This window comes from Phocoena sinus, chromosome 4 (assembly GCF_008692025.1).
Source record: "Phocoena sinus isolate mPhoSin1 chromosome 4, mPhoSin1.pri, whole genome shotgun sequence".
NCBI lineage: Eukaryota > Metazoa > Chordata > Mammalia > Artiodactyla > Phocoenidae > Phocoena > Phocoena sinus.
Window position 1 is genome coordinate 133349925 of NC_045766.1, and position 25793 is coordinate 133375717.

The window sequence follows — 25793 nt, forward strand, 5'->3', positions numbered from 1 at the left end:
CCTCACCCCCCTCCATCCCAGGTGACTGAAAAATAATCCTGTAAGGTGAGGGCCAGGCCTGGCCTCGCCAGCCCGGGGGACCGTGGGTTAGAAGGGAAGATGGGGGAAGGGAGACTGATGGGCTCCGGAGATGCAGAAAGAGGGCAGAAAGGACCACATGGGCTTTCCAACTTGAATCTAAACGTAGGATTCTGGCTTCACGACATTCTAAGAATATTGTTGTGGGTGTTTTGCAGGCGAGGGAATAGGGGAGGTAAAGGCTCCTTGTCTTCTAGACGATGAGCCCCACTTGTGGGAAGGGGACAAATGCACAGAAGCGTTACTCTTGACTTGGTAAAAATCTTAAGTCATTAAAAAAACCAGAAAAGGGCTTCCCTGGTGGCGCAGTGGTTGACAGTCCGCCTGCCGATGCAGGGGACACGGGTTCGTGCCCCGGTCCAGGAGGATCCCACATGCTGCGGAGTGGCTGGGCCCGTGAGCCATGGCCGCTGAGCCTGCGCGTCCGGAGCCCGTGCTCCGCAACGGGAGAGGCCACAGCGGTGAGAGGCCCGCGTACCGCAAAAAGAAACAAACAAACCTGAAAAGAGTCTAAACAACACTGGAAGGAGACAAAAGTGTAAATGTTTAAGCTGAAACCAAGCCATTGCCAGTGCAATAAACATCATATGGGCAAATAAACAGCCACCTCCCAGGTGGCAGACAGGGAATGCGTGTGCTGACGTGGCACGAGGGCCCAGCAGACCCCTGGGCACCTACCTGGGTGTGCAGGAGGGTACATGCAGAGCTTTAAATGATCAGGACCAAATTTTATCTGGGAAACCCATGAAACTTCATATTCAATGTTGGTCAGCTACAATATCAATTAATGTAGAAATCTTAAAAGTCAAATCCTGACCTCTGAAATGCAGGTCTCTGTAGAATAAAAAGAGCCTGTGATTAAACCAATTAAACAAAACACAAAAACCTAACATAAATAGACATTTATTAACAAGTTATAAAATTCTAAATCCCCCTTTGAAGCAGAATTTTTAAAAATATAGGCTGTCTTTCCAAAGCAGAAGTCAAAACAATTTCATACTTTAAGGATTTAGTGTAACACCCTTTTTATTTACTAAAATAACTTAACACAACACTGGCAGGGCTTATTTATTCAAAAAGTTCCACAAAGCTTTGTTTTAAAGCCTTAAGGCAAACTTTACATGTCTCTCTTCTTGCTCTTCTGCCTGATATATCTCTGGACACTTCGGCTTTAAAGTCCACGAATCCCTTAAGCACTCAGAAGCGCCACCTCGATTTGTGGTATTTCTTTGAGGAACAATGAGCCCCTAAGAGGAAGGGTCTTCGCTGACTGGGGCTCACGGCCCGAAGGTCCCCAAGCCCACTGTAACCCTGACCGCTTTGCACACGTGGTCCCTTGAGCTTATTATTTATCAGTCAGTTAAATGAAGCCAACTTTTCCTGTCAGGACACCTGGTCAACATTCAGAGCTTGTCATCTCGCAGGCCTTCCATGGAAACCCTTGATTCAACCTGACTCCTAGAGCCTGCAGCCGGAAGCGCCAGCCACACGGGGTTAAGTGTCAGGGATCGCGGCCGCGATGTCCTTGCAGAGCCTGACGATGGCCTCCTCGTCACCACCTTCCACGTCCTCCGAGGCGTCGAGGACCATCCGGACGTGGGTCAAGAGGGTGTCTGGCCGCTGGGCCCCCAGCCAGATGTCCTTAATGTACAGAGACACCAGGAATGCAGCAGTGGCTGAGGAAAGGGACAAGGCCATTAGAACGCAATCCGGTCTGTCAGAAAACAAGTCACCCGCCCACACGCACAGGGGCCCGGGGCTGTGCGAAGCCCCAGACGGCAGTGAGCACGCACTGCCATAAATTAATTCCACCTTTGCCTGACTATAAGTCAACCTTTCTTGTTCATTTTAAAATTATCTTTTCATGCGATGAATGAATGTGTGTGAAATGTAAAAAAAAGTTACTACAAGTCAAGTCTCTTCCTTGGTGCTGACCACCCAGGCCAAGAACCACAACCGAAGTTGGGGAGGAGCGGCCCGGAGTCACTTCCCATCATCCCCTCAGTGGCACAGGTGAGAAGGTTTACAGGCCCAGATTCAATTCCCCGACTGCGGCCACAGGAGAGGGCAGGGCACCCCGGCTACCAGGTGAGCTCACCTGCTGTGCTGTGGGCCCGCCCCCTTCCCTGCTCCCCCTCGTGTCCCTCATCCCCCAGTGAAGGGTCCACCCTCCCGGATGGAGGAGCCACCTGCACATGGTCACAGCCTCCCTCCTGTCCTCCTACAGCCTTTGCTGTTCCCTCGTCTGTGCAGTCACACCTTTATTAAGCACCTGCTAAGCGCCAAGCACATCAATTGTGTGACTTGTGTGTTTGTGTGTGCACGTGTGTGCTCAAGTGTACACACACACACACACACACACACACACACCTGGCCATGACATGAAACGTAACTCTTCACGTGGGTAATAACGGTAGCGTCCCGGTGGGACACAAGGTTGTGACGTGAGCATCTTTCTCCACTGTAAGCAAAACCATCACTAAAGGTTTCTTTCACCTGAAGGCAAAGGCAGAGATCTCCTCTCCCCCTACACTCAGGGCCCCGTGGCCCTCTCCGCGATCCTCAGAACCGTGGAGAGGGGCCCCCAAAGGCTTACGACAGGCTCGAAGGAACAGGACATGCTCCCCACCCCAGGCCCACTCCCGCGTTGCTTCAGCCCCTGACCTGAGCACCAGGCTTACCTCGCGTGGCTGCATCCTCTGCGTTCAGAGAAGAGAGGTGGACGGCCTCGAGTATCGGCCGGTAGGGGCTCCCGGCGGGGCCGCGGGCCGCCCCCAGCTGCAGCATGACGGCATTGAAGAGGCTGGCCGCGCTCTGCTCGGGCCCCGCCCGCCCCTCGGCGCCGCAGAACCTGCTGTACAGCCTGAACATGCCGCTCGCCACGGCGCTGTCCTGAAGGAGGTTGGCCACTACCGCCGGCCGCGGCAAGACGCAGCTCCTGAGCCAGCCCAGGAGGCCCACCGTCTCCACCCGGCCGGGCGGGCTCGCAGCCGCGGAGCGCAGCACCCAGCCGGCCACCAGGACGGTGACGGCACCCACGGGGCCCAGGCCTTCGCTTTCAGGTTCGGGGTCAGGAAACGCGGGCCCCCAGTGGGTCAGGATGGACCTCAGGAGGCCCCTGCACGCCTCCAAGGTGGACGCCGGCAGCTCGGGGTCCACCGCCTCCTCGGCCTCCCCAGGCCTCCGCTTCCGGCCCCGGAGGCCTTTGGCTCGGGCTGGCCCAACTGGCTTGTTCTTATCCTTGAGCATTTCTGTCTCACACACACACACACACACACGCACACGCGCACACACGCACGCACACACACACACGCACACGCACACACACACACACACACAGGAAAGAGAAAAGGCGGTGAGACTGGTGTTCCGCCCACCCCCTAACACACACACAGATGCAGATGGTGGGGCGGCCCACGGGCTGTGCCCTCCCGGGACGCGTCCCCACGCTTGGAGCACAGCGAGTGCTCAGTGCCTCCCTGTGACCCGTCGTCACTGCTATCGTAGCAGCTGAGCGCTGGTTAGCGGCAGAGCTGGGACTCAGAGCCGGCCCCCCGCTCCCTCTCGGGCTATGAAGACGGACAGGCCCTGTCTCTAAGCTGCAGACATGCCGCTCAGGGACGGTAAGACTCCGGCTGCTCCGCGGGGCAGCGAGCACAGCTTGGGGAGCGGGTCCAACACTCACTCAGCAGCTCCCTGACTTGGCATCTCTCCGCGGCTGCTCTCAGGTCCTCCTGGAGCCTGACGTCTCTCTCGACGAGGCTCCACTGGTGCAGGAGGACGAGGGCATCCCTGGTGGACAGCACAGTCTCGTTCACGGTGAAGCGGTTCATGTCCCTGAAGGCCTGCAGCACGGTGGCCCGGTACCTCAGCACGGAGTCGAGCGCCCCGAAGAAGCTGGTGAGCTGGGTGGAGGCCAAGGCGGGCCTGCGGGAGCCAACGCCATGGACTGAGCCAGGGCCACCTCCTTGTCTGGCAGCCCAGGACCTCGTCCTGCAGCTCAGCACACCGTCCACTCACAGCCCGGGCGACCCTTCACAACAGACAAGAGCGTGGAGCCCAGCGCACAGTGCAGGAAACAGGGAGCCCCTCCAGGGGAGGCAGAATTGGGGCCCGGAGTCTGAGCTCCACCCTGGAGGCACAGAAAGCGCTCTGGAAACCGGGAGAGCTGGGCAGAGCCTGCGGTGAGGGTGCCCGCTGCCACGCTAAACAGCACCAGGACCGCCAGTTCCTCTCCGACTCAGGAACTCTCAGCCTCGAGGGAAAAGGCTCGGCAAAGCCCGGGGACGGCACCACCCACGGCCAAACCTGACGGTGGGCACTGTGGGGACGCACATCCCTCCGAGTTCTAAGGAATTTAAAATTCAAAACCATCTGCCTTCCACAATTTTAACATTTACAATCAGTATTCTGAATAACAATCGGTTCTCAGAGACCAACGTGTCTTGGGACAACCCCAAAATAAGAAACAGGCGCTCTGGTATGAATCCAACGATTGAATTCCAAACAACAGAAAACCAAATGCCCGGTTCTTTATCAAGAAAGTTTCATTCTGAGATGACAATCCATTGGCTATCGATCCTCTGGTTTCAATCAGCATACCCCTGTTCCCAAATCAGAAATCTGAGGGCACACAGTGTATTTTCTCTAACACAGTAGAATCTGAGAAGAACTGAGCTCTCCTGAGGAAACCAAGAGTGTAATTCCAAGGGGAAAATACTGAAATTTTCAAGGAATTCATGGATAAGGGAGCCCATAGGCTAATGAAAGCGGAGGCGAGTTTGGGAACAGCTTAACTTTCCTAGGCTTAGATCATGGAAAATAGGTTCTTTCTATAAAACATTTTGAGTGCTTGGATCCCAAAGTCCACTAGATGGTTTGCTGCTAAAAATGATCTGGAATGACAGGCTTTAGGTTTTTCGAGTGTGCTAAGTTCTCAGGGCCTTGAAAGGAACCGCCTGAAGTTGACGTGGAAAGAAGAGCAGCTGAAGTAGGTTTCCTGACTTCACCGAAGGGATGGCAGCCCCCACCCAGAGCCTACCTGTGGAGCCGTGACCTCCAAGGGGTCATGGCCAGTGGGGAGGGGCTTACCTCAGGTGCTTCGTGAGCACAAGGAGAACGTAGAGGAACTCGTCGACCAAGTGCAGGGCGAGCAGCTTCGGGGGCTCCTGGGACCCAGGCTTGCAAGGAGGCTGCTGCCCTGCCTCCACGCCTCTGTCCCCCAGGGTGGTCACCCACAGCGTGTGCAGCAGGGAGATGAGGTTGGAGAGCAGCTGAGTCTCCAGGAACCTGAAATCAAATGTGGGAAAGTCCACTGTCTGTCACATCCTCTCCTCCCAGTGACATCTCCTGGAGGGAGTGGGCGGCAACCATGGAAGAGACTGCGACGGTGGTGACCATCCCAAGCGGCAGACCCCTCCCCTCTCCCCCAACCATCTATCCTCGCACCTCCCGCTGCAGCCCCCAAAGAGGGGGACACAGCATCTAAGTGAACACAGGATGTCTGCTACAGAAATGAAGCTCCACCCCAGGGCGAGGCCCCAACCCTCCTTTCTAGACAGCCAACCACCTCAGTCCCCACTAAGGGACATTCTGGAGCCGCTGCGGCACCGTAGGAAGACCCTTCCCGCCCACGAGGACAACTCAACCCTAGAGCATGAAGGTAACAGCCAGGAACAGATCACCAGCCAGTGCTGCCTTCAGATATAAGACATTACTTTCTTTCAGAGAAAAATCTTTTAATTCTTTTTAAAAAATGCACAAAAGGAAAAAAAAATGCATGAAAGAGCCTGGATATCCCCAGGCTTATCATCATAGGTAGCTGTTTGAAAGAAAGATCCCTGCCACCAAGACCTGTCTGCTGAGACAAGGTCTTCATCTTTTCACACTTTCTCCTCAAACTTAGGAGAGTGTTAGGAATCAAAACAGATCACACTATGGACTGAACCGTGTCCCCCGCCCCATTCAGATGCTGAAGCCCTAACCCCAATGGGACTATATTTGGAGGTGGGGCCTTTGGGAAGCCATTAGGTTTAGAAGTCATGGGGATGGAGCCCCCATGATGGGATTAATGTCCTGTAAGAAGAGAAAGAGACCAGAGCTCTCTCATTCTCTCTCCCTGGTCACGTGAGGACATAGTCGGCAGTGTGTTTGCCAGGAAACGAGCTCCCACCAAACCCAACCATGCTGGCCCCCCGATCTCAGACTTCCAGCCTCCAGAAGGCGAGAAAATGAAACTGTGTCGTTTGAGCCACCCGGTGACAGCAGCCCCAGTAACAAGACAAACACCCACTCCAGCCCTCGACGCTGCTCCGGCACCGGCTCTTGGCCGAGCACCTTGACCCTGGGCGGGAGTGGAGTGCGAACCCACATCACCGCATGAGCGTTCCTGAAACAGGAGCCCCCTGTTTCTGCCTCAGGAAGGGCAGAGACCTTGAAACCTCAGATGGGGGACCCCACTCCAGGGGAGGAGCCTGGACCTGGCACAAGAGACAGAAAGGTGTTGTAGAGGATGCTGTCTCGGGAACACAGATTCTCCGGGACACTTCCAGCCGACACGAGAGATGGCAGGAGGTGCCACGGTCTCCGTGTCACCTCCTTCTGCTTGACGCACAGCACACACACACACACACACACACACACACACACACACAGAGACACAGACACACACAAAGACACAGTCACACACACACACAGACACACAGACACACACACACACGGTGCTTACTTGCTCTCCAGGATGTGGAGGATCCACGTTAAGAGGCTGTAATCCCGCAGGATCTCATAGGCAGATTTGGCATCCCGGGCAGCATTCTGCAGAATTTCCAAAACCCAATTCTGCAAACCCAGAACAGAAAGTTACTCTTCAGTGGGAAAACCTGACTTACTTGATCCAGGGAACACTTTAAAAAATCGAATGCTATGTTCCAGTTACAGGCGGGGGCTGCGCGTGCCATCTGCTAAGTCCGCAAAGGTGGTGGCCGTGTGAGACCACCCTTCCCCAGTGACAGCCAGAGCACACAGACGGCCACAGTGAGCTCGGGCCCGGGGACGCCCACCCGCTAATCCACCACAAGCAGAGACACGGCACGGAAGCCACACGGCCCGCATCCGGGGCAGCCTGAGTGGGGAGGAGGGCGGACCCATTTCTAGCCCAGCCATGAACTGCGGGCGGCTCATTCATTGCCTTGATTTTACCACCTGGAGGGGACAGAAAGATGGGACTCCTGCTGGAACTGTTAACTGGGTGCTTTAGAGTTCTCACATGCTGTAAAAAATAGAAATCTACCGTACTCGAATTTGGTTTATTCAAACTCACTCCTATTTACCCACATTTTACATGATACCACAAGCAGAAGCTGACCGGGCTAGAAATTAATCAAAATACTGATGAATTCTCCCAGTTACATCTCGTGCGACATGAGCTCTGGCTCCAGGGGCAGAGCTAACGTGCAGACTCCCTCGTCCGCTGTGAGGCAGGCAGGTTCGACTCCCGACTCATTTTCCCGCCGAGTTTTGATAACCTGCAGCTTCTGTGCATCGTGAGACATCCTGGTGGCTCGGGCATGTCTCCAAGCACCTCAGTCATTTATGGGGTGACGAGTTTCTAGAGCTTTCAGCCGTTCCAGAGCCACCTGGGTACTCATTACCTCCCTCCCTCTCCACAGGCCCTGCCCCCAGGCCAGGGCACCGGAAGCTAATGTAGAATCGGGAGGCCAGGCTGGGTGGGACTCCACAGGGACTTGGCTGGCAGATGGAACCCCGTGCAAGGGCCCGGGCCTCAGCCCCCCAGGAGTGCTGGCCGCCTACCTGGGCCACGTCGTCGCAGAGCGGGCTGCTGAAGAAGGACAGGATGACGTGGAGGACGCCCCGCCTGGCGCAGAGCTCGTAGCAGTACTTGTCCCGCATCCCCTGGCGCAGAAGCCCAAGCATCCACTCCCGCTCCGTCTTCTGCTGTAACCCAAGCGACCAAGAAACTATCGTTAATAAATGAAGGCCTTTTCCCCTGAAAACTCTTCAAACGCCAGTACTTTCAACTGGGGGCAAAGGCTGCAGCACAGCCGCCCCCACCCTCCGTTTCTGGGTATGTTATTAAAAACCCTCCATCTCCTCTCTGCTTCCATTTCTCCAGGTCAGGAATGAGGGACCAGGTCAAGTTTACACAGTGGACTGTGCTTACTCACAGCGGGTGTTCTGTAAAAGCACATTAGTATTCAACCCAGGGCTTCACCAAGAAAATAGAACGAGGAGGCCATGACTCGAGGCCTCTGGAGTAGTCTGTGAGGTCTGAGAAGCCACCCAAGAATCAAGGTGTGGAATGGGAAGCGTTTCCACACATAGGCCAACCTGGCCCCGAGCTCCACCCCAGCCTGTGCTCTGTAGCTGACAGTCTCCTCGGGGAAACGTCAGCGCAGTGGCTGGGCATCCCATTTAGGAGTCTTTCCAGGACCCCGAGACCTCAGAGCATTACCTCGAAGTCCGAGCTGTAGAAGAACTGGTAGAAGCCTGGAACTTTGTTCATGTTCAGGTACTCATGGGATAGCAGGAACTTGTTGACCTTCAAATACATGTGCTCCTCTGTGAACACAAGCAGACAGTCACTCACCATAGTGCCAACAGGACACCCCGTGGCCGGCTGGAGTAGGGGAGCAGGGCCCTGGGGGGCAGTCAGACATAAATCCCTGCCCCCTCGGGGCTTTCCAATCCTTATCCAGGTTATTAGTTCTCAAGAATTAAAACGCAGTTAAGACACCTTAGTTCTACACAGCACACGGGCTTCTCTTGCGGCCCAGGAACCACGTGAGGATGTCCAGTCCTTCGGAGACGTCACCCCTCCCCAGGCATCAGCCCACTGCCTAAACTCTAATCAGCTGGTGGGGAGAGCGGGGCCTGGCCACACTTCAGACAGCACAGGGCTAACACCCAGCCCACTGGCCTCCCACTGAAGAAACTGCCACAGCAAAGGGGGCTCACACGCGCCCTGGGTCACTTGGCCCTTGAATGCAGCGGGGCCGACACCTCCTCCCCCGGTCCCAACCCTGGACCACTGATGCTGCCCTGTGCTCCAACACCGACAGCAGGTCTGATGTGGGACAGCTTGCCTGGGGGGCACAGACTGGATGGGAGGCCAAGACCATCCACCGTGACCTCTGCTGGGGTATTTTCACAGAAGAGTTTGTTCCTTTGGAGTCTAAATGGCTAATTACCTTCTTTCCTCCCGTAACTTCTAAGGTAAAGAAAAAAACATGTAATAAAAATGATACGGGGGGACTTCCCTGGTGGCACAGTGGTTAAGAATCCGCCTGCCAACACAGGGGACACAGGCTCAAGCCCTGGTCCGGGAAGATCCCACATGCCGCAGAGCAACTAAGCCCGTGCACCACAACTACTGAGCCTGCGCTCTGGAGCCCGTGAGCCACAACTACTGAAGCCCGAGTGCCTAGAGCCCGTGCTCTGAAACAGGAGAAGCCACCGCAATGAGAAGCCCACACACCGCAACGAAGAGCAGCCCCCGCTCGCCACAACTAGAGAAAGCCCGTGCGCAGCAACAAAGACCCAACGCAGCCAAAAATAAAGATACGGAGGACATGAAAATCAAATCTGAATTCTAACAGCAACTTGACTACAGGTTGATTGTGGGGCCTTGAACAAGCTATTTAACCTTGGGGGCCCCAGCTGGGAGGCTATCTCCTCATCTAAAAACAACCATGTTACCTCCAAAGAACCCTGTGGTCCCTAACGTTATCAACATTCTACGACTTTTCACTAATTACCAAAAAAAAAAAAGGTCCTATGATAGACTGACTTGTGCTCACACTGCCTCGGCGCTGCCCTGCTGTGAGGAACACAGTGGAGTGTTTCGTGTTCCATGCCCTGGGTGACACCTGCACGGGACCCACAGGCCGCTTGTCCTCTAGCTGGTGAGCTACACTGACGCTGACCCCTGAGCTCAGAGCGGCAGCTGCCACCACGGCCGGGCCTCCGTGTCAGGTCCCTCTAAGCGCTCGCGTATGGATCCGTGACGCGCCCGAGCAGCCCCTTTGGCGGGAGCTGTGATTTGCTTTACCACAGCTTTATACCCCTACAGGCGAACAGGAACGTAATCTCCCCCATCACACACACTCTTCTGTGCTGTGCACGTGTGGCCCTGATCCGTCTCCCTCACACGTGTGGTGGACTGGTTACGCCTGCGGGATGAACGCCTCCAAGTGGCCTTGCTCAGCCTCAAACTTTCCACCTCACCCCAACCTGATCCTGTCAGTGGTACCTGGTTTCAAAATCTGCAAGGCTGCCCTGGCGATGAAGAGAGTCAAGGTGAAGGTGAGTCTCATGTTCTTAGTTCGGATCCCATTCCGGACTACGTCCAACAGGTACAGTACCTTCAAACCAGGAAAAAGGGGCGCAAAAAAAAGAGAATTTGCAGAATGTCTGTGATCAGCCTTATCTTGTACAGCCTAAACCACGGCTTTGCAGAGTGGCCTGCTCCTCGCACCCCGGGGACCACCCAAGCTGACGCCTGTCCCCACCACCTCAGGGCGCAGCTTCTGAGGCTCTGTGTGTCCTGGGTGACAGCTGCCGTCACCCCTGAGTTCAACAGAAATTAGAACTGCTCTGCCCACCACAACACAAGAAGACCACTTGTAAGGGGAGACCTGTCTCCATCTCCCGGGGCTGAGGACCCAAGACAGCCTCAGGCATCACCCGTCCTCCCCCAGCAGGGCACAGACTTTGTCCTGTATCAGTCTCCCGGCAACACCTCTGATCTCCTTAGGAAATCCTTCCACCAGGCCGGGCGGAGAGCCAGCCCCGCAGCCCCGCTCACCTGGGGCTGCTCCCGGAAGCGTGCCCCCTCCAGCTGTGAGTAGTAGGCTGCCAGCACGGAGTAGGCCGCAGCTCGCATCAGGGGGTCGTAGCTGCTGAGGGCTGTGACAGTTAGGCCCAGAGCATTTGAATCCACAAATTTCCGACAATCCACCACAAATTCTGAGGGAAATAAAATACAGCATTAACTACACACACACACACACACACACACACACACACACACACACACTATGATTCCGTGACGCTCGTGCAACACAGAGAATTCCATTTGCTCTCGCGTCTTACCACCACCAGCTACGTGTGCGCGCTAGGTACAAGAAATGCAAGTCTTCCTCCTGCACTCCTTAACTTCTGCTGAAGCCGGGTAAAAGACTCTTTCCCCTTCTGTGGCAATAATCACATGCCTTCAGTTTCTAAGATGCTTGTAAATCCCAAGAATCCCAGGAATCTTTCATTACTTCTCACAGATACCCAGTGAACCAGAGATCAGAGGTGACATTCGGACCCACCACTGAGATCTCAGCATGCGGAGGCCTGGGGGACACAACCGGAGGGTCAGCAGAGAAAGCTGGCTCTCGGGTCTACCGTGTTCAGCCCTCGGCCTCTGAGTTCCCACCTACAAACACGGCCAAGGAAAATACGTAAGGCGGCGATGCTGGGAGATACAGCCAACGTGAACTGGTCTGAGCTGGACTATCGATTTTACGAAGGATTAACTTATATCCACTCTGCAACCCTAGTTCTTTCTTTAAACATATGACAGAAATCTCACAGAAGAGCGGCTCACCAAGCCTGAACAGAAGCTACAGCCCAGAGCTGGCTGGCTGATATTCTCTCATCACCTGTGAGGCCCTGAAAAACTCACGTTACTCCAGGAGAGGATGTGACGGGAGAGAAGGTCGGATACGTGAGGGGACCCACTTGATCACACCTGCAATTCAGGACACTTCAAATCCTCTTTAACAAAAACCCAGGCCTTTTTACAATATAAACATTGTCAAGAAAAACCTCAGAACAGGGATAGGTCACCTGGGGAGGGTGAGATGAACTGGGAGATTAGGTTTGACATAAGTACACTGTAAATCAACTATACTTCAATAAAACAAACAAAAGACCAAACAAACAAAAAAGAAAAATGTACTAGATGGGCTGATCAGCAGATTAGACATCGAAATAAAAAAGAACAGTGAACCTGAAGACAGCAACAGAATCTAACCAAACTGAAACACAGAGAGAAAGAAGAATTTTAAAAGCATGAGCATCACTGAGCTGCGGGGCAATTTCAAGCAGGCTAATGCATGTATAACTGGAGTCCCTAAAAATGAAGAAATAATGGCCAAAACTTTTCCAAATTTGACAAAACCACAGACCTACAGGCCCAAGAAGCTCAATGAACACCCCAAACACAAAAAAACATAAAGAAAATTACACCCAGCCTTATCATAATCGAATTGCTTGAAACTGGTGATTAAAAAAATCTTAAAAGTGGTCACAAAACATAGAGCGGAACAAAGATAAGAACACTGTTTCTTGTTAGAAACAATGCAATCCAGAATCAAGGTGACAACATCTTTAAAGTACAATGAGAAAAAAACCTGTCAACCGAGAATTTCCTACCCCATGAAAATCTTTCAAAAGTTAAGACTAAAAGCTGAAAGAATTGATCACCAACAGCCTTGAACTATAAGAATTCTTAAAAAGTATTTTGATGAGAAGGAAAGTGATAGAAGATGGAAATCTGAATCTACACAAAGGAATGAAGAGAACAAGGAATGATAACTATGGGGTAAACAAAATATTTAAATCCCTTGAAAAGGTAATTGACAGCCTGAAGCAAAAACAGCCACACATTGTGGGCTTTTTAACATTTATCAACAGGTGGAAAATGTATGATAATTATAGCCCAAAGCCAGGAGGGGAGAGATATATATTATTGTAAGGTGCTCCTACTATCCATGAAGTGGTATAATCTCACTTGAAAGTAAACCACAATAAATTGAAGATGTATACCATAAACCCTAAAGCAACCAACACACACATGCACACAAAAACACATATACACACACACACACGCACATATGCTGACAAGCACACACACAAATTATAGCTAAAAGCCAAAAAAGAAGATAAAGTGGAATCAGATTGATAATCACATTAAATGTAAATGGTGTATACATTCCAATTAAAAGGCAGAGACGGTCAGATTGGATATAAAAACAAAACCCAAGTATACGCTGTCTACAAGAAACCACTTTTAACCTCAAGATGCAGATTTTAAGTAAAAGGATAGAGTGGTGATTATTTTGAAATGTAGAGAAATAGGTAATCACTATGTTACGCACCAGGAACTAACAGTGTTGTAGGTCAACTATACTTGAAAACAACAAACAAACAAACCCACAGGAAAAGAGATCAGATTTGTGGTCACCAGAGGCAGGAGGCAGGAGGAAGGAAGATGGATGAAGGCGGTCAAAAGGCACAAACTTCCAGTTATAAGATAAATAAGTACGAGGGATGCAATGTACAACATGGTAAATATAATTAACACTGCCGTATGTTATATATGAAAGTTGTTAAGAGAGGAAATGCTGAGTTCTCATCACAAGGAAAAAAATTTTTTATATTTCTTTAATTTTATATGTATACGAGATGACGGATGTTCACTAAACTTACTGTCGTAATCGCTGCATGATGTATGTTAAGTAAAGTCACTATGTTGTACACCTTAAACTTATACACTGCTGTATGCCAATTATATCTCAATAAAACTGGAAGGAAAGAAAAAGTAAAAGGATGGAAAAAGAATAATTAGAAGACTCTTGGGCTCTAACAGCTTATGGACTAAATTTTCTCATTTCTAACAAGTGACTACTTTTGATGGGAGGGGGAAAAAATGCCAAATGCTTTACAAAGCATCAAACTGAGGGATAAAATTATATTGTTTTGGAAAAGATGAGATATGTTTAAGATACCTCCATACCTACATAACAAACAGACATAAATGGAATAAATCTGGAAAAGAGAACACTCTAAACATTTAATATTACGCTTACCAAAAATAGCTAGTACTCGGCAGGGATATTTTTAGTAATCACTGACACTCTCTAAGACAAAAGGATTTTCCACGTGTCCACGAGGAAAAGTCAACTTCATGTTCTGTGGTCATCTCTGTTATTCTCCGAAGTCTTGGCTTTGTAACATGTATGGAAAAAAGCTTCCCTTGAGTGTTGAAAACATAATAGGCTATCAAAAAATTGTTATAAATACCATTCTCTTTGTTTTAAGAACTTCATAAATAGAGATTCGGCCTTGTGATAACAGATTTTCAAACCAAAATCGCTTAACCAGGAGTAAAAAAGAAAAAGCACCCCACGTTTTATGGGCTTTGGTGGCAGTGCAGCTGTGCTGTCGGAGCATAAAGAGCTGTTCGTCACGCCTCCTCCCACACCATCTCCTAGAGGCGGCCTGGCCAGGAAGGCTCGTCACAGGGAGCGGTCCATGGAGCCTGTGTCCAGTAGTCTGGTGAGGACCGCACGTGGGCCTCCCTGTTCTGTGAATTAGGAGCCAAAGAGTTCAGCCCGGTTCTCTTGAGGACAAGAATTTGCTGTGGAAAAAGCATTTGTCACTGCCATTGCTAACAGCCTTGGCTGGCCCTGCTTTTCAGCCAAGGACTCAAAGAAAAGAAGCAGTAAGGTTAAGAAAACAGGTTCCATTTTCAGCAAAGGCAGTGAGACGAGTTTCTCTGAAGCCTGGCCACCACGCATACAAACTAATCAGATTTGTGGTCACCAGAGGCAGGAGGTAGGACGAGGTGACCCAATTTAGGACTGTAGAATGCTTAGCAACACTTGGACCCAGGTGCCACTGCAGGAAGTAAAAACATGCTGTGGAGAACTTGTGCTACACACAGCATGGATGAATCTCACAAATATAATGTAGATAAATGAAGCTCATACGAAAGAATAGGAAGTGTTTAATGCCATTTCCATAAAGTTCAAATACAGGACACTGGTCCCTACTGGGGAGGAAGGGGCCCTGGCCAGGAAGGGGCCCGAGGAGGAGCTGCCGATTACGTTCTGTTCCTATCTGGCCAGTGGTTTCACCAAAACTTGAGCCACACATACATGATTTGCACTGGTGTCTATATATCACGCTTCAACAAAAGTTTACTTAAAACATTGTTCATGTTTAGTTATCCACCAGGGCAGCAGTAAATGGAATGGTAACTTTTTAAAAAATAATAAAACGAAAAACAGATTCGTGACAATTCAACCATAGTAAACCTTTGGCCATTATACTGTTCACAGGTTTCTGTTCTGTTCAACTTATCATTTTACTGCTAGGAATTTTCCTCTCCTGTTGAACTGGTATTACTTCCTTTTATCAGATGATGAAATTTGTTTAAAAATATTATGCTTCCTTTTTTTGTTGTTCTGGATTATAAGTAGCCCAGAGCAAAATTTAATGAACCTAGTTTTTCTTGGTTTGCTTATCTGTTTTGCATAACTATTTCCCTATCCACTTATACGCTTTTTAAAATTTTCTACGTCAACATGAATGATTTTGGTATAAGCAGTATTTTAAGCTACTGCAAGTCCTTTCTGGGTAGACATGCTCTGCAAATTTTTCTACCTATATTATACCAATAAAATGTAAAAGCGGCTGTATTTGGAGATTTCCCTAACTTGAAAGAGCATTTACTAGTTACCTCTCTTCACAAAAGGCCTTCCAGATCCTGTCCTTCCCCCTTCCCCCCACTATCCAAGATTCTGGGAAAAACACTGCCCTGATTTTTACTATTTCTCTACTGTTTTCCAAGCCTTTGCCTTCTGTCTCCTAAAAGCTCTCCTGGAAGAGCAACAGACTAAATGATTTGTTATAATTCACTCAAGTTGCATCATATTTTTAGACTGTGGAAAATCTGTTTTCATGTTTGATGAGAAACAGACTTAGCCAGCACTGCCAAGACCTGGGGGGAATCAAAGAGCGTAGTAGATGTGCCTCACTTGGCCGCTGCTAATAGCCACCAGGGCAGTTAAGATATCTGCTGGCCATCACCATCATCTGACATGTGCATGCAATGAAATGCCCCTGCTCTCTTGCAAAGAAACTCTAGCTCAGCCACAGAATCCAGTGTTCATGGAGAGGCTAGTCTCTGAGAACACAGCCCTCTCATCTTTCTGTTAGGAACTAAGGGCAGTGGTAGAGGATCAGCAAATCCATAAGGAAGAGCATTTGAGTATAAAAAGACCATCAAGTTTAAAAGGGGAGAAAACAGGGCAATCAGTGAGGCATGGTTTCCTGGTGCACCTCATCTACACGGCCATTACAACCAGGAGGGAGAAGTGAGGGAGCCCCTCAGGCTTCACGCTGGCTGGTCCCCACTGGGCATCGGAGGGACCCTAATACAGAGGAAGGACGAGGCTCCCGCTTGGTGCCAGTGGAGGCCACGTGAGGAGCAGTAATGGCCACTCCTGCCCTCCCAGCCAGGAAGTGTCAGTGCAGGGGCGCCGGGACTCCCCAGCCTGGCAGTAACCAGGAGGAAGGGCGAGGAGGACAGATGGAGGACCGACAAGTGGGGACGGGATCGGAACACCCACAGGCGAAAAAATGAAGCTGGACCTAAACTTCACACCTTATACAAAAATTAACTCAAAATACGCCACAGACTTAAATGTAAAACCTACAACTATAAAACTTTCAGAAATAAACATGGGAGAAATTCTTTAGGATGGAGCGATGGGCAAAGAGTTCTTAAGACTTGACACCAAAGCATGACCCATAAAAGGAAGAACTGATAAACTGGACTTCATCAAAATTGAAAACTGCTGCTCTTTGAAAAACTCTGTTAAGAAGGTGAAAAGATAAGCTACACAGTGGGAGAAAATATTTGCAAATCACATATCAAACAAAGGACTAATAGGTACAATATATAAAGAACCCTCAAAGCTCAACAGTAAAAACAAACAAACAAACAAAACCCATTAGAATAAAAGGGCAAAAGACATGAACTGATGCTTTATCAAAGAGGATTACAGATGGTACATAAGCCACAAGATGTTCATCATCATTAGCCATTAAGAAAACGCAAATTCAGGGCTTCCCCGGTGGCGCAGTGGTTGAGAGTCCGCCTGCCGATGCGGGGGACACGGGTTTGTGCCCCGGTCCGGGAAGATCCCGCATGCCGCGAAGCGGCTGGGCCCGTGAGCCATGGCCACTGAGCCTGTGCGTCCGGAGCCTGTGCTCCGCAACGGGAGAGGCCACAGCAGTGAGAGGCCCGCGTACCGCAAAAAAAATACACACCAATCACCGACAAAATGCCCCAAACCAACAGACCTGACCAGCCTGGGAATCAGACGCTGGCCTTTACCAGCGTGTACTGATACACGTTTCTGTTCTTTCTATCTCTCCGAAGCATTCACCCACAAAGATTCCCACCCTCAGGGTAGTAGACACAAAATACAATTTCAAAAATATACTTAAACCAAGAAAAAGCCAACCTTAGCAGGCTCTCACTCATTGTCAAAGTCTCTCATTTCTGCTGGTATGTGACCACTATCCAGTGAAAATTTAGAAAATGCTCTTGTCATTAAAATTAGGAAAACATCAAAGACAAAGGGACACTCCCAGATTTTAAAATTATAATTAAAAAAAAATCACTGTGTATTCAAAACATTAACTGTTACTTTGCTGAAAATCACTGGAATGGAAAGGTGAGAAGGCAGCTGAAGATCCTTCAAGAATTATTTTCAAGATTAAGGTCCTAATTTGGTTATTATGGTAATAATCATGCCCCCTCAACCCACCCGGAAGGCTGCAGTTACCTGGCCTGGTCAATTCACTGAAGAGATGAAGGAGGAAACAGGGGTCATAAAGGTCACTGAGATCCGTCGTGCTCCTGTCTTTAAATATCGGATCCTGTGTGTCCTGAAATAGCCCGAGACAAACAGAAACGTGTGGTCCAACTGCATGAGCGTAACACCATGTGAATGTTTACCCACTACTACCTAGAGTTCAAATTATTATGAATATCCAAGCCCGTTAAAAAATGGTTCTATTAAAAAAAAACAACAACAGTGCTTGTACGTGAAATTGTACCTTTGATATTTGCTTTTGTGGAAAGAAGTTAGAAGAGAAACAAGTATGGTCAGTGCTGATAAGTTTTGAAGCTGGGTGGTGGGTATATGGGTCCTGTCTCTGTACCTTTGGATATGGGTGGAATTTTACTTATAAAAAGTTAACAAATCACAAGAAAAGCAGTGCTTGTATTTTATAGCAGCTAAAACCTGACAGCTCCCCCCTGGGCCCCCCGCACCTCGGGGGGCAGCAGTCTCCGGTTCTGGGGGAAGTGGAGGACAGTCTTCATCATGCGGTCCGGATCCAGCAGGCGGAGGATGTCCCCGACGCTCGGCTGCTGCCACAGTGACTTGCCCAGGCTCTGGCACGTCTTCTGATGCTCCACGGCCGCTGGGCCCCAGGCGAGCAGCCTAGAGCCGGATGGGAGAGCAGACTGGTCACAGGGCCCCATCGGGAACGGGGGTGACAATGGTGATGATGGCACCGCAGGTAGCTTTGTCGAGCAGCTAGCACGCCAGGCACTGAGTACATGTCCTGTGTTGTATCATTTAAACCCCATCATAACTTAGGGGGAAGGTGGGAGTGATGGAGAGGTTGACAATGATGAGGGTGGTGTGACAGTGTCGGGGGTGATGGAGGCCAACACTTACAGAGAGTTTATGATGTGCCAGGCACTATTGTAAGCCTTTCAGGTGTATTCATTTCACTTAATCTGCACGGCTATCCCATAAGGTACGTACTAGTGTCACCCTTATTTTGCAAATGCGGGAAGAGAGACACAGAGAGGATCTGGAACGCTGCTCAGCTGGTCCCCTGCCCAGCTGGTAAGTGGCAGAACAGGAATTCAAATTTGGGGAGTCTGGCTCCAGAGTGTGTGCTGGGCACAGCGGCAGAACCCTGGCAGCTCAATGATGCTCTACTGGTACAAACCTTTCCTCGTTGCCACGGGGCCGTGAGCAGACCAGGTCCACTGCACAGCCTTGGCGCCGTCCCCAGCTCTACCTTTCGCACCACCAGTCCCCGTGGCAGCCGCCCAGAGAGGTCACCTTGCCTTCCTCCTGGAAAGCGACTCAACCCGTCCGCGCCCAGGGCACCCTCGTGTGACTTCCATTAACCGGAGAGAGGGTTCTGAGACTGCGGGGGTTGGGTAGGACGGCTCGCTCTTCACCGTGAGGGAGACTGCTTCTGTTTTCTCTCCTCTCCCTCGTGTACACAGGGGCTGTTTATTCCAGAAAGAATACAACTGACACAGCACCACCTCCAAGGCAGTAAGTGGGTGAGGCCACGAGGGGAAGGGAGAGACAATGTTTATTCATGACCTGGACTCTTTTAAGAGGCAGAAAATGGTTCTCTTTACTGGTTTTTTTTTGGGGGGGGGGCAGGGGGCTTCTAGGCTAATACATCTTTAATCTTTAAAAAAAAAAAAAAAGAATTCTACAAGGGAAATATATTTTTCCCTTCCCTGCAGAGTTCTCCTGAACTATTTTTCTTGGCCCAGTAAGCTTACTTCCTGTCTCAGCACACAAAGCTCTTCTTATGTACTGGGCAGATGCTGGGGTGCTGGTCCCAAATTAAGGAGAAAAGAAACTAGGGCAGCAAAGAGAATCTCAGATGCTGTCTATGAATAGCTTAACCCCGGCCCTTGCAGAGCTCAGGCAGGGCCCGAAGGGAGAGGCATCAGCCCAGCCCCTCAGGGCCCAAAGCCATGCTGGCCAAGGAGCGAGCGGCCCCTGGGAACCCAGGAGAGACAGACAGACACAGAGACAGACAGACAGGAAAGAGACAAATCCAGGGACAGACACCGCGCACGCACAGACAAGGAAGAGGGCGGAATTAACATCCAGCCAGCGCTCCTCAGTCTTTTCCCAGATCCCCACCTAAGTCACTCCCACCTAAAGGAAGGCACCAAGAGAAAGGTTTTCAGAAGAATCAACTAAATGACCGCCAGGTCAGAAGTGAGTCCGAGGGCAGGTCTGTGACAGACACACACTGTCAACCAGTGAGGTGGCCCAGCCCAGACAGGCCCGGCCATCGGGGACCATCCTCACAGTGAGAGGTCAGAGCAGCCCACGCTGGCAATGGTGTGTGAGCCGAGGGGTCCACCCAGCCCCCCTTTTCCCTGGGGGAGCTCACTGGGTGGGGCCTTCAAGACCTGCCGTTCTCACCTCCGGGCCCAGCGCTCACCTGAAGTTGACCAGGCTATGGTGGTTCTGTTCGTAGGCCCGCAGGAGAAGTAAGATCTTCTGGTCTAAAGTCAGTTGAGGGTCAGTTTAGAAAGCTTCCTGGTGACCCCCGAGACCTCATACGCTCTGATCACACCGCCCGGTCCCCGCACCCTCACCCAGGATGCTGAGAGAGGCTCCGTAGGCCCCGAGAAGCACCGCGAAGTGGCTGCTCTCGCAGACAGAGGGGCACAGCCTCACTGCCACCGACATTAGGTCCACCAGCGCTTCTGGAAGAAAAGAACACTGACATGCCCGGCAGTACAGGGGGATGGGCACATGCAGAGTAAAAGTGGAGAAGGAAGCACTGCAGCAAACACAAATGCTTGAGACATCCTTCTCTAGACAACACTGGTCTGAGGACTGTACGTGGTCCCTTCCCTGCTTTTTCCTTTTTTAAAATAAACACAACTTTGACGAGGCTGCCATCAGCCCCCTCCCAAACTTTAAGGCAACAAAGATTTTTAAACCTAAGCATTTCTCTCCATGATTATGTTACCAAAATCTCTAATACTTCTACTCCTGCCTGAAAGCGGGGAGCCTTTCTACTTTTTCTACTGCCTGTACCAGGAACTTGGGTAAGGGTTCTCTCCAGTTTAGCAGTTTATTACAGACCAGCTCTGCAGTGATTCCTAACAGTTTGGGGATGCCAATTTTGTCTCTAAACACGGTATGGCTTCGGGAGGGCAGGACCCCTCAGACCTCTGCCATCTCCCACAGTCTTCGTCATGCTAACGTAAAAGCTCACCGAACCGACTAGGGAAGAAGCCTGGGCTGTACGAGTCCCTAGCAGGGACCCACCAACAGGGACCTTCGAACCCTTCGCCCTTGATAAAAGTTTCAATCACCCCATTAAGACATTTAACGCAACTAAACAATTTCTCCCAGGTGAGAAACCCCCGCTCCTAACTCCCCCTAACTCCCAGGTTTTAACGCTCGCCCACGATATAGCAGAAAACCTTAAATCTGGCTTCTGCAGGCCAGAATAGGCTCTGAAGAGAGGTCTGCGTTTGCTGTGTGACCCCCAAGTCAGAGGAAACATTTCTTGAGCTTGGATTTGACAGACATGAAATATTCGGATACCGTTCGGGTAATGCTTCCTTAGCTCTGAGAACACACGAAATCCGGGAATGAGCTCCGTGTCTGAAGTGGGAGGTGGGGTAAAGAATCACCTCTGATGGGACTGCCTGGGGTTTCCTCCTCTCCAGCCGTCAGCAAAGTGGGCAGGAACAGGGAGTGCTGGGTGAGCATCACGTGGACCACCGAGAGCTGAGTGAGCCGCAAGCGTGCGGCGCTTTCCGGGAGATACAGGAGCTGGACGGCAGCACAAAGGGCCTTTAAAAATGCATGGTCCTGATACCGAAATCTAGGAGGCAAGAATCAAAGGGAAAACTAGCTTCATAAACAACAGAAAACCTTTTTGCTCGACATTTTATCAAGGAAAACGTCCAACGTGCCACACAGGTGAGAATCCTGGAGTGCACAGGCATACACCCATCACCCAAACTACCCATGCTGCCGCAGCACACCTGCAGCATCACAAACCTAGTCGCCCACCCATCACAGGGAGCACTCCTGACCTGGCCTGCCTGCCAGGTCAGCTTCCCTCCTTCCTTCCTTTCAGCTACTCAAAACGCCCCTCTAACACCCCAGAAGCCTTCTCATCTTAAATCCCTTTAGAACCCACTAAAGAAATGAAAGCATCGCTCTGGAGAAAAAAGTTTTTAGTCACATGTGACTATTGTTAAGAATCACTTAGCACACAGGGAACATTCGAGAAACGCAAATTAACCAGACTCAAAGAAATGTCGTCATGTCACGAAGGTAATCCTCGGTTGCCATTTACCTCTGACTCACCTTCACTTATTTCTCTCTCTTGGGTATTTTTCTCTGTTTCAAACTGACGAATAATCAGGGAAATGAAAATTACAGGTGCAATGAAATACCGTTTCATGACTACCTGACTGCCAAAAAGAAAGAGTCTGACCACATCAACTGCTGGTGAGGAAGCGAGGACAAAACGAACTTCCACACCATGTTACGTCAGCTTGGAGAACACATCAAAAAATCTAGTAAAACTGGAGTTGTGCCCACGTTAAGAGCCAGCAAGTGACCCCTCCCCCAGAAAATCTGGCACCTGGGCACAAAGAGACATGCAACGTTCACTGCAGGGTCGGGAGGGAGGAAGGAAGGAAAGAAGGGAGGTCCTGTCCACCAGTAGGACACTGGCTACATGAACTGGGGATCTCCATGTATCAACATGGGTAACTCAAAAACTTCTGAGTGCAAAAGAGGGACAATAAAGTGATACATCTGTATACAACGTCAAACTCAATAAACACTGTGGTTTATTGTTTAGAGACATACTGACATGCAACCAAAGTGTTAAACACACAGGGCCATGACAAAACTCAACCTCAGAAGAGTGACACTTTGGGGCAAGGGAAGGAAAGGACGCAATTAGGGCAAATAGAGAAAACTGTCAGCATTTATTAAATCTGGGTGCTCCTGTATTGTTCTCTGCACATTTCTGGCTTTTAAAAAATATTTCAGTAAAAAAAATTTATTTATTATTATTATTTTTGGCCGTGCTGCGTGGCTTGTGGGATCTTAGTTCCCTGACCAGGGATCGAACCCGGGTCCTTGGCAGTGGGAGCACAGAGTCCTAACCACTGGACCACCAGGGAATTCCCAAAAAATATTTCATTTTTTAAAGGCTGCTCCTCTCATCGCTGTTAGAAGTACACACATGTCAACGGGCAAATCATTTTCCCTCCCCAACACTGCTGTCTCGTCTCGTCTGCCCAAAATGGGAGCAGCATCTGCTCTGCCACGTTCTTTACGCTAATAACAAGCTACACCACTGGCCCCGCACCGGCAAATACACTCACCGCCTTACCGAACAGCACCAAGAAAATAAATTCAACTTACTTGAGTCCAGTCTTCACAAATTTCTGCCAATCACCAGGATCAACTTCATTAAGTGAATTCTAGGAATAAAGAAAGCAAGAAATATATATGGAATATCCAAATTAATTTAAAATAGAGGACACAGAATTTAAATTACAGCCTTCCAGTAAATACAGAATATAGTTATCCAAGCAATTCGCAAAAGCTTGTAGTTGCTTCTTACTTTGATTTTTTTTAATTGTTTTGTTATTTCCACTAGTAGCTCTGTCTTAGCATACCTATGATCACCAAATGACCAAAAGAAAATTCCCAAGTAGTTGTGTAACTTTCCCCTTTGTCCACCGTTCTGAATATCACTGACTGATCTGCGACACACAGAGGTGCAGCCACATGTGACTGTTTAAACACACGAGAGAACATCTACCCAGGGCAGGACCACTGCGCCCTAACAGGGCCAGTGTAGGTCCACAGTCCCTGACGGGGAGAAAAATCTCCAAACGTGGTGCATTATGTTACATCGGAAGAGTGGCTGCTTTGGGGGGAAGGGGACCAACTGGGAGAAAGCACAAGAGAGCTTTCTGGAATGATGAAAATCTTGGATAGCAGTGTGGGCACAGGGGTACGTGTATCTGTCAGCACTAAACTACACACTTAAGACCTCATATTCCACGAGATGAAAACCACACCTCAATTACAAGGAAAGGGCTGATGGAGATGCTGACGGTGAGGAAGCTGTGCACGTGTGGGAGAAGGGGGCATGTGGAAACTCTGAGTTTCCGCCCAACTTTGCTGTGAACCTAAAACTGCTCTAAAAGGTTAAGTCTGTTAAAAAGGGGGGATGGGAAGCAAGAGAGAGAGAGAAAGAAAACAGCCAAGTGGGGTAAGGAGGGAGGCCTGTCCCAAGAACACAAATCCCTAGAAGAGCAGAGCCCAGCACCCCCGGCTCCACAGCTCGACTCCCTTACATCCCAGGAATGCTTCTCCTCCTCTTTCCTAGCTCTACTGGGTCAGGTTCCTACATGCCTTAAGTTCACAATCCTGTAACACAACACATTAAGCTCTTCAGGAAGCTAATGATCTCTGTGCAAAAATGTAACATTAAAAACAGAAGAAAATAAAGGCCCCCAAACAGCTAAATATTTCCAAATTTTATGAAAGCTCTAAACTCACAGAGCCAGGAAGCTCGTTGAACCCAAAGCACAGAAAACCTGAAGAAACGACGCTCTGGCATATCGCAATCATGTTGTTTAAGCAATGTAAAGAAAAAAGTCCTCAAAGCAGCTGGAGAAAAAAGGCATCATGTAAAGAGAAATACAGATAAGAGTGAGAGGTTTCTTATCAGAACCAACGCACCCCAGAAGACAGTAAAGCAACATCTTTGAAATGCCTGAAAAAAATAAAAACTGTTAGCCTGGAATTTTGTACCCAGTGAAACTCTTCCTAACTCAAACTGAGGCCAGTATTACCTGATCCTAAAGCCAGACACGGACACTGCAAGAAAATACAATTATAAGCTAATACCCCTCGTGCACACAGATACAAAATTTCTTGGTAAAATGTCAGCAAATCAAATCCAACACTGTATAAAAATGAGAACATATCATGACCAAGTAGGTTTATTCTAGGAATGCAAGGCTGGTTTAACGTTCAAAAATCAGTTAGTATAATTCACCCCATTAACAGTCAAAACAAAAAACGATACCATATAACCATCTCAGGAGATGCAACCAAAAAGCATTCTGACAAATTCCTGCAACCATTCCTGATAAAAGATGGCTCATCGTTTCAAAGTTTGCCCTCCACCTGCCCGTCGCCTCCTAGACATGGCTCCTCTCATCCCCCACCAGGTCGAATTCACGCCACCTGGCTTGAATGTATCTGCAAACCTGGGTTTGTCTATCTCACTCTTCCCCTTAAAAATTTAACCAGGGGCTCTAATAAGAGACACCTACCAACAGTTCGTTTAATCTTAGCAGCATCTGCTTCTCTCGATCCTGGGTACCATCATCTTGCTGGCCGCCGCTAAAGGATGCGATCAGCCACTGTACACAGGCCTCCAGCAGAGTCTTTTTCCAAGCACGCAGCTCTTCCGCCGACCCTTCCAGGACAGCCAAGACAGAGTCAGCCACGACCCAACTGCAGCAGAAGACAAAACTCAGAGTTACAGGCACGCCCCAAATGCCTCTAGCTTTAAGTATATATAATCCAGCATCACAATGGGCCATATGAGGCAGACGCCCTGAGCCCTGGTCCCTACACTAACTACCCAAGCACAGAGATCACAGGCTTCCCCTGCCCCTTACGCAAACTTCAAAGACGTACCAGAACTTTTACGACTAGGGGAAACACTATTAGCACACCAGAAAAAGGATATATTGTCCAGACTTTGTCTAAATCAGGCTATCTCAGCCTCAGCACTGCTGACATTTTGGGCCAGATAATTCTCTCTTTGGGGGGAGGGGAGGGGGCCTGTCCTATGCATTACAGGATATTTAGCAGCACCCTTGGCCTCCACCCTCTAGCAGCCAGAAGCAACAAGCCCCCCATACCCCTATCGTGACAGTAAAAGGTGTCAGGCGTTGCCAAATGTTCCCTGGAGCGGGCAAAATCACCCCTGGTTGATAAGCACGGCTCTAAGGGAATCAGAACCGCCCACTTATGGAGATGAACTTGCTCCAGCCA

The 25793-nt window shown here is 49.8% G+C and overlaps 1 protein-coding gene across 2 annotated transcripts in view; it reads right to left on the bottom strand.

Moving 5' to 3' along the window:
- Positions 1-965: 965 nt before the first annotated feature.
- URB1 (URB1 ribosome biogenesis homolog) overlaps positions 966-25793 on the bottom strand; it is a 64867-nt gene continuing 40039 nt past the window's right edge. The window contains exons 24-39 of one of the 2 annotated variants that reach the window (XM_032630361.1): positions 25064-25247; positions 23133-23191; positions 21374-21567; positions 20321-20431; positions 20164-20227; positions 18218-18389; positions 17727-17829; positions 10901-11061; positions 10346-10457; positions 8549-8655; positions 7888-8028; positions 6806-6915; positions 5170-5367; positions 3764-4005; positions 2760-3329; positions 966-1754 (exon numbers count right to left, since the gene is read on the bottom strand). In XM_032630361.1, coding sequence (XP_032486252.1) covers positions 1573-1754; positions 2760-3329; positions 3764-4005; positions 5170-5367; positions 6806-6915; positions 7888-8028; positions 8549-8655; positions 10346-10457; positions 10901-11061; positions 17727-17829; positions 18218-18389; positions 20164-20227; positions 20321-20431; positions 21374-21567; positions 23133-23191; positions 25064-25247 — 2710 coding nt within the window. In that variant the 3' untranslated portion in view covers positions 966-1572. Of the gene's footprint in view, positions 1755-2759; positions 3330-3763; positions 4006-5169; positions 5368-6805; positions 6916-7887; positions 8032-8548; positions 8656-10345; positions 10458-10900; positions 11062-17726; positions 17830-18217; positions 18390-20163; positions 20228-20320; positions 20432-21373; positions 21568-23132; positions 23192-25063; positions 25248-25793 lie in introns of both variants that reach the window. The other variant, XM_032630360.1, reaches the window with a different exon arrangement.